General features: G+C 35.4%; 1 protein-coding gene across 1 annotated transcript; it reads right to left on the bottom strand.

Moving 5' to 3' along the window:
- Nucleotides 1-6: 6 nt before the first annotated feature.
- On the bottom strand, nt 7-9,044 carry LOC137389787 (biogenesis of lysosome-related organelles complex 1 subunit 1-like). The gene is made up of 6 exons (XM_068075884.1): nt 9,013-9,044; nt 3,459-3,546; nt 2,997-3,069; nt 2,740-2,872; nt 1,376-1,460; nt 7-544 (listed from the first exon to the last, which is right to left on the bottom strand). The coding sequence occupies exons 2-6, from the start codon at nt 3,517-3,519 to the stop codon at nt 525-527; spliced, it is 372 nt and encodes a 123-aa protein (XP_067931985.1). The 5' UTR covers nt 3,520-3,546; nt 9,013-9,044; the 3' UTR covers nt 7-524.
- Between the last annotated feature and the right edge of the window lie 100 nt (nt 9,045-9,144).

Here is a 9,144-nt window from a genome sequence, read left to right as displayed (position 1 = left end):
TTTGTTCTGTGATAGTTGTATTTCTACTGATCATTCACCTTTGTGCATTAACAATAAAAATTACCATAATCACGTACCCAGTTGCTCTGGTGTCTCCACCGTAAAAAAATCATAAACAGCACCATAAATCTGATAATCAAATGAAGAGATAAGAAAAGGAAGGCAAAACTGTCCGAAAAACTAGAAAAAGATTTATGGTACATCAGCTTATCACTGAGTAACAATTATTATCCATTAACTGTGTTTTTGTTCTTGAGAGATCGCTTTAAAACACAGCACATCTGATCCTAACCGAGACAAATTTGTGGGAAGTAAAACGTTGCATCCAATGTGAGACAACTTCCCATAATTTACGAATATTGTTCATAAAAAGGTGAAGTTACCGAGATCATAGATATTAGACTTGATCAAAGTTCAGAAAACCAAAAGTGTATGTATATATACATAATGATATCCAAAATGAAGCCAAGGCGAGCTGGAAATGTTCCTTAAAATGAGATTGTGAAGATCAAGTGAACTAATAGCTATTTCTTCGCCAGCCCATCTAAAATAAACACTGTATACAACAACAAAGAAGACAAGACAAAAACCTTTGCTATACAATTCTTAACGCAGTTTGGTTTCCGCTGATGTGTACAGATAATATTTAGTGCTCTGATAAGTGTATCACACAAAGTGTATCTACGCAAAGCAAATTTTAGATAATATCTGGTCATTTTTTGAACAACAAAAACAACTTTAAAAAAGGCAAACATATTACTGGTAACATTTCATTGATTCTTTTTCCGGTCACCTGAGCTGTCTGACTGGCTGATGAATGAGTTAGTAAAGGAGCAGCGATACCTAAACAATCTGTGCGTGGTCTCCCATCACTATTCTAGTATCTACTACTTAAGAACTGCAGATCCTTTGGCTCACCGTGATGACTATTAATAAGTTAACAAATATCTATTTATCACATAGAGTTATATCTATTTATCACATAGAGTTATATCTATTAATCACATAGAGTTATATCTATTTATCACATAGAGTTATATCTATTTATCACATAGAGTTATATCTATTTATCACATAGAGTTATCTGTAATGACTTCAATAATGAATTCACCAACAATACCAGTGTTGTCTTAGTGCTATTCCAAGGATAGGATAAGCTGGACTGAAGCTCACTACTTGAGTGCTAACTGAAGTGAACACACCATTAAGGTAACAAATGAAACTGCTAAAACATGAACCAAATTCCATAGAGAGGGTATAGCTGCAGGAGTCACAAATAGTAACTATCATAGCTATTATAAATAGGTAGCTATTATAAACAATACATAACTACCAGGAAGGTTGAGCTTCGAGTAGGAGTTGTGGGTGTACAAACCTTTGTATACATACTCCAGGGCAGTAGAGACAGTCCTCATATCTGCTTCTATGCTCTTAGACCAATTCTCTACATCTCCTATTTCCTATATTAACAGATGAAGATGAGTCGTAAGTGAAAAAGCTGAGAAAAACTCCAAAAAACTATTTCAAGCACTTAAGACTTACAAATATACTAAATCACTCTCAGCGATTCCAATTAGTTAATAGCACTCTGAATTGACTTATTATCAGACATTTGCCATGTTAGGAATGCCTGTTGGCATTGATTGATGCTAACCAACCTGCATTGAGCCAACTTATTAACAGCCAAACTCCTTTGAGAGTTGTTGGAGTTGTTTAACAACTGTTCTGTTTGGAGTTATTCAAAGCAAATAAATATGTATACAGATTACAGAGTGAAATATGCATTAGGTATGGCCACGCTTGCACACCGCTCCCCTTGCAAAGAATATACACGGTATTTATAAAACTATGGCTGCAGGTTGAGTTTACAGACTGCGGCTTATTACCTGGACTACCTGCGGAGCTGAAGTCTTAACTCCTCAAGTTTTGCCTCATATTTGAGTTGACCAATCAGCATGTATACTGAAGTTTTCATAAAAAAGATTTGTCAACACTTTCAATATGTGAATAAAGGTACTTGATGGTTATTGTCTCATTACTCAAGCTTTCAACTAGGAAGTTACTAGCCAGTGACATGACTGTAAATGCAGGTGCGATCATCGCATTTGCACACTCAGCTAGTAATATAACCTTATGATATATATTAATAAAGTCCACTTTGTCACTGTATCTGTATCTGTACGAGTATGTCTGTCTGTTAGTCCCCGTAAACACTACGCGTGTCCACATTTTTAGGGCAGTTCCAAACAAATTGTACACGCATATGCTCCGCGCCTTTCGTCAGGTAGCTAAAAATGATTGATTTTTAAACTCCATCTGTTCCCTGAGAACCAGCCCCTTAAACACCTACCTGCAGACTATATGATTGAAAAGGAAAGAGATCCTGGGCTCACTGCTAGTCAATAATAAACCAGGTATTGTAAGTATGAAACTCTTCTTGAAGCAAAACTAGGTGGAAAAGGCTTTTTGGATGGTTTTACTAAACAGCAATGAAAGGGTGGCCAATAAAAACCAAGAAGATATGGCTAGCAATAAGGGCGTGGCCAGCAAAGAGGGTGTGGCTAACGGAGGTGTAGCTAACGAAGAGGGTGTGGCTAGCAAAAAGGGTGTAGCTAACGAAGAGGGTGTGGCTAGCAAAAAGGGTGTGGCTAGCAAAGAGGGTGTGGCTAGCAAAAAGGGTGTGGCTAGCAAAGAGGGTGTGGCTAGCAATGAAGGCATGGTTAAAATGATTACAGTAACCTTTAGAGCACTGTTGAACTCCTCCATCAGTTTCAACCACTGTGAAGTTTGCTTAGCAAAGGTGGCAGCATTTGTCTGTAATCTTTTTGCTTCAGCATCAATTTTCTTTTGGTTTGAATACGCTATAGCTACACTGCAAAAAACATGAAACAATTGGACTCGCTATACGGTAGACAGGCAAATACTGCCAACAAAATCACAAAAACCCAATGAAAATAAGCCTTGTATAGATTTTTTTAAAAGGAGTAAAAACACACCTGTCATTCAGACTGTCTGTCAGTGCACTGGTGAGCTTGCCTATGGCTTCCGTGGCTCTTTTTCGTCGTAACTCTGGCAACAAAAAAATTAGCTAAAGTAGTATGTATCGACTAGCGAAACAATCGCACAATATCGCAACGAATATTTATATAGTTGGTTATTTTTCATATGATTTTTGCCTCACAATGATTTGTGTCTCACATAGCACAACGGTTCACATATATTTCAATATATACTGAAAACTTGTCTAGCTATAATACAAAATAAGACGATACAAAAAAGTTAATCTAAACTTTTCGAATAAACATACAATGTCCACCTGAGTTTTTTCTTGGATGGGTTTCCTTAAAAATCCATCAACATGACTTAGCATCATAAAAACTTGTTAAAGTTCTGAATATTAAAAATCAAGTAACAGGTAACTTTGGTAGCAAAACATCCCATGGTTGGACATGTCATACCTTGCACATCCCTTCTCTCCTGCTGACGAATCTGGTGCTCCTTTAAAAGGCTGGCCAACATTTTACTTTATTATATCTAACATTCCATCTGACAAGAGACAACAGAATACAGTAAAACCTAGCTGATTATACAATAAAAGTAGCGACTCAGCAAAAAGCTTTATGAGAGAATAACTTCTGATCGTAGCCTTTACGAGACTTGACTAGAGGTAAATAACAATTTATGAAACTGTTTCAATGTTTATTTATTCATTATATTCAATCATTTTATATGATCAAACTATGGGCAATTAAAAATTACCAACCATTTTGTTGCCGTGTTAATCAAGATAAGCTACTAGATATTGACAGAATAAATCTTAACTTTTAGATAAATGTGCTAATATTGTCTTATGGCCTAATGATTGGGCAATGAGTTCAGCTCTGCTGGTAGAATGAGATACTGATAAACACATGAGCAGTTTTTATAAGTGCTAAGTAGTGCATTATCCAGGTAGTGCTAAACGGTGTATATAGCAATGGCTAAACCACCAACAGAGCATTTTATGTTAGCCTAAAGCGAATGTTCCCACAATTAATGTATGAGGCATACATGAATCAGTAAGCGCTACTCTGTGTTTGTTATGTAATCGAGGCAACTTTAATCATTTAGCAGTTGGAAAGATCGCTACACATCAAAACTGCAATATAACAGCAACAGCACTTTTCCCACGACCAAACGAGCGGAAGCGAAGTTTGAGAGTTTTTATGATAAATGCATGTGCACACAACTTTCGAAAATTACTCATCAACAATGACACGAACCTTTGTCTCGAAATTTCATCAACAAATTTAACCATCGTTTTGTAGATTAGTTAAAGTATACTAACGATACAAAACACATATAGGCCTATTTAAATATGTTACCAAATCTTTGTAAATTATTGAAATTCTCTTAAAACTTACCCATCTGATTGGATTATACACAAGTAGACAGATTAATTTGGCCGAAAATCGTTATTAAAACTTGCTAAGCCTTACTGTTATAAAAGTTAAGACAGGAATTTGAAACGCCGAGCGACAGAGAATAGAACGATTAAGTCGTGCGCATTTCACGAAAAAATAACGTGCACTTTTCACCAGTCTATAGCATTGTCGAATGGCCGAAGGTTTCGGTAATTAACGTAGGAGTACAGAAATCGTTTCATTTTTGCCGATTTCAATTTAACTGACACATTTGAGTACTTTGGTATTCTAACTGATGTCCAACGCAGTGTAAGTAAAGGAAATGACGATTATATTTTTTTAACGGTTCTTATGAGATTATTACAATGATTAATTATAAGTTTGGATGACTACAGAATAATGAATACATAGTACAGATTTTCTAAAAATCTAACGCGGTGTAAGTAAAGGGAATGACGATGATATTTTTTCTAACGGTTCTAATGAGATTATTACACTAATTAATTATAAGTTTGGATGACTACAGAACAATGACTACGTAGTACAGATTTTCTAAAAATCTATAGAAATATCACAACTTCGGGATATTGTTAGCTATGACGTTTTGAAATGTAAACAAAATTGTGCATTGGTTTTATATTATTACTATATTAATAATATTGGTTATTCTAATAATATCAGTAGATTTTACTTCTAATATTGGCCAATATTGCATTTCTCCTTTTGCAGGAGGAAAGATATAAACATATAATCTTTTCCTTTCATTATTGCTATTTGTTGTATATAATAACACCCACACCCAGTACATTACAGCTACCATTGCAATTATCCTATTTAACTGTTAATATTGCATTTCTCAACCATCAGTACCCTTTCTTTTTTTTCCAATATCACTTTGATCGTGGGCTGTATGACAGTGGAATTTCTAGTATTAAAATATAGCGCAAAAATATATTAAATATCTCAACAGTTATCATAACCTTTTTATAAATTTTATTTTACTTTTAGAAACTTTTGTTACTGAAGTAATAAGGTGACTCTTCAATAGATTTATGGTAATTTGGATGCTGACTTTTTATTTCCGATTACGTTAAAATGGTAGGTAGAAAAAATAGGTAGCTAATTAAAAATGTTAGTGCTAACAAAGAATTAAGAGTAACTAACTAAACTTCTAGACGTGAATAGATCTCACACAAATTATCACTCTATTCTTCCAAGCTAGCAAGTAGATAATAATCACCATTCGCATTTCATAACTAAATTTATTCTCTTATCTTATTTAAATAAAAAACAGATTAATTGCATTATATACACCTCACCCCATTGCTGCAACAACAATTACACAACAATGTAAGCTTATACAATGACCAGCAATAATGCGTGTCAAAAGCTATGGTTTCAGTTTAAAATTTTCTGCACAAGACCCTCCATGGAGATAAAAATTACAGCAGACCTAATTTTATTCTAAATATTGCTTAGATCTCTGTACGCAGCTCTTGTAAAGTAAGAGGCCGAAAAGAGTATTTAAGCTGGTCAGTTTTAATAAAAGGGAGATAGTAGTTGTCAAAACGAGTAAAGAATGCACAAGGCTCCTCTGGCGAACTATGTACTATCTCTAACCCGACAGCTATAATTCATAATTGTTGGTTCTAGGTTCTACGTTAAAATAGAGCCTTTAGACCTCGGGGCAGGGTAAAGGAAGGCCATAAATTCGATGGCGCGTCATAAAAAAAGCTTAATCATAGCCATGCAAGTCCAGTGAAGTTCGGGGTGCAAAGCTTTGGTGATAAAATGTTTGGTTTATGTATAGTGCCAGGGGTGCCAGGCTTGTTGCTTGTCTAGTTTCATGATTGTGAATAAAATCTTGTATGCGTTCAAACTGTTGATAATCGAACTGTGACCAACCTCGGATAGAAGCCGTAACATTAAAGACATGCAAGCATTCTTTCGTCTTTGTGCTAAGAGTTTGATATTAAGAATGTTACGCGCCTTCGATACACTCAGTGTACCCTTAATCCCTGAAATAAAATAAATTCCCTTCCTCTACACATTTTCCAAAAGTGTTATCTGTCTCATTACATATGGGTCCCATACCTCACTGGCATATTCCATTATTGGCCTAACCAATGCAATCCTTTTTACTTCTCTGGGGGTGCCATACAAAACATGCTTAATCATACCAAGCTCTTGGGACGCTCTGGCAATTACTGAGTCTATGTGCAGGTCCCAGTTAAAATCATTGGTAATATTTACTCCCAAATATTTAAAATGTGTCACAGTATCTAGTTGCTTACCGTTAAGGTAATACGTAAAATCACTGCGACTACATCGCTTGGCAAAATTAACCCCCTGACATTGATCCGTATTAAAAACATTTTTTCCCTGTCAGCCCATTGTTCCGGTAAAACAAGGTTTTGCTAAAAAACTCGTTTATCTATCTGAGTTTCTACAGGGCGATATACACAAATGCATGGTCTGCAAAAAGCCGAATGGATGTTTTTAGGATTTCTGAAATGTTATCAATATACACCAACAAGAGAGAAGGCCCCAGGACAGAGCCCTGGGGAACTCCCGATGTAACATTCAAAAAGGTAGACGTAGCCCCCTCCACTACCACTTGCTGACTCCTGTTGGATAAAAAGTATTGTTATCTATTTGACTATGTTAATGCCGATATTCGATTTAAGTAATTTTTTTATTAGCAAATTGTGAGGCACTTTGTCAAAAGCCTAGGAAGTCTATGACCACGGCATGTACCACAATGTTATTGTTAACCATTTTCATAGTGTCATCAGATGTTGTTGTTAATTGTGTAGTGCAGGCGAGGCCTTTCCTAAAGCCATGCTGGTTCAAACTCAAGTCACTATCTAGATGTTAGTTAATGTCACTAAGCAGTATGTGCTCGAGTGGCTTGCAAGTGATACATATCAGCGAGACAGGTCTATAGTAACTGGGATTTCCTCTTTCTCCCTTCCTAAAAATAGTGACAACATTAGCTGTTTTCCAAATATCTGGCAATTCACCGATGTCTAGTGAATACTGAAAAATAAGAGCCAGTATCTGACCAGTGACTACAACATAAATATTCAAATCCTTCTCCATTGATCTGGGCCTGGGCTTCACCAGACTTGAGGCCAATGAGCAATTTATCAACTCCTTTACTTGCATTCTGTACTGTTTGCTTAGCACCCTCCCTACATTCCACTGGACCTGAAACGACCTTTGAAAAACACTTTTGAAAGTATGAGTTAACAATCTCTGATGATTGCATAGTGGACATATTTTTAAAAGTGACTGAATTTTGAACGCTTTTACCACTCTTTCTTTTATAAAATTTGTAAAAGGGTTTATATATTCCCAGTGATGTAGTGCTACCCTAACTTTTCCTAAAGTTATGGTTAGAAAATTTGTGTGTTTTGTAAGTATAACTATAGTTAGGGTTAAGAATTTTTAGACATCCAATTTTCAAGGTATATTATAGCTCTATTTCATTGATTCAAGTACACTAATGCCATTATAGTCTACATTCAGTAGCCATTCAATATAAAGTCAGCATACAGTACAATACAGTGATGTAATGTTCATGTAACATGACAAGATTGTGTTCCTAATTGGTTGTCTACAAACAAAGGCTAAGATCAGATTACAGCAAACCACTGGCATTCAGCATTTGTACTAAAGTGCAAAGGCATTGTTTTGTATTATTTTCTCAACTTATTTATTACTACAGATGTGCTCATTTCTCATATCATACACATGATTTTAAAGCCCTGTAGGCTTTGGCGGCCGAGGCAAAACACCAGACCCCACTGGGGGCTTACAGCGCCCCTAGACCCCCAGCTGTTCTAACCGCCACTACGTAACGGTGGAGTCGCATTGCGACTCTTGGTCGCCTACATCCACTTATCTCAACTTTACAGTTATGGTTAAAAAAGGTTAGCACTACATCACTGTATATTCCCACTGCTTAATGGTTCATATAAAACTTTATAAAAATAATCGTGTTCTAATTTGCGAAATAGCTTCTTATTGTTCCGTTTTGCAGTTTTATATATAACAAAATCAGTTTCAAATAGCGATTTTTTAAACTTGTACATATTTCTCCGTTTCCTCACTGCTTTTCTGGTGTGATTGTTAAATATTGAGGCTCATTCAAGTTTCTACTATTTGCTACACATCTAGGTACAAACTGATTGCTAGCAGATTTAATATCACTCTCAAACAAATTCCAGACTAAATAAATGTTTTGCTTTTATATAAGTTGATGTTTTAATTTACATTATTTTATAGGTTATGTCATGAACCAGTTCATGACAACCTATGAATTACTATAAATGCATAATTAATATTCCTAATTAAAATTACTACAGCTGGTCCATAAATTGTGAGTAGAAGCTTAATGCTGCAAAACCAATCAATTCTATTTTTAAACAGTCACAAAATGACAATAGTTTGCAATGTTTAAAAAGTATTCTTCTTCGAGGTCCTTGTCAAATTCTACGTTATCCTATAAATGTTGGGTAAATTAAAAATCATTATAAAATAAAAAGCGTAAATACGGTACATTCAAAGTCAGAGTGATACAGGACCAATCGTAAAAACCTCGTACATTGTTTGATTACTCGACAATGTCCCACAAATGTTATTTCCTACATTACCCCCATGAAGATATAGCCTACTTATCTAAACGGCGTACTGACTATTCTATCAAAATGTCTTAACACGCCATAAGAATTAGGCT

This window comes from Watersipora subatra, chromosome 3 (assembly GCF_963576615.1).
Source record: "Watersipora subatra chromosome 3, tzWatSuba1.1, whole genome shotgun sequence".
NCBI lineage: Eukaryota > Metazoa > Bryozoa > Gymnolaemata > Cheilostomatida > Watersiporidae > Watersipora > Watersipora subatra.
The sequence above is the reverse complement of the archived record's forward strand: the minus strand, read 5'-3'. Positions and strand labels throughout refer to the sequence as shown.

Excerpts from the sequence above, each read along its gene's own strand:
- LOC137389787 (XM_068075884.1), bottom strand. The coding sequence starts at position 3,519 with ATGTTGGCCAGCCTTTTAAAGGAGCACCAGATTCGTCAGCAGGAGAGA. Across the intron at positions 3,070-3,458 it reads GGAGAGAAGGGATGTGCAAG|AGTTACGACGAAAAAGAGCC; the intron begins GTATGACATGTC and ends TTTTGTTGCCAG. Across the intron at positions 2,873-2,996 it reads ACAGACAGTCTGAATGACAG|TGTAGCTATAGCGTATTCAA; the intron begins GTGTGTTTTTAC and ends TGTTTTTTGCAG.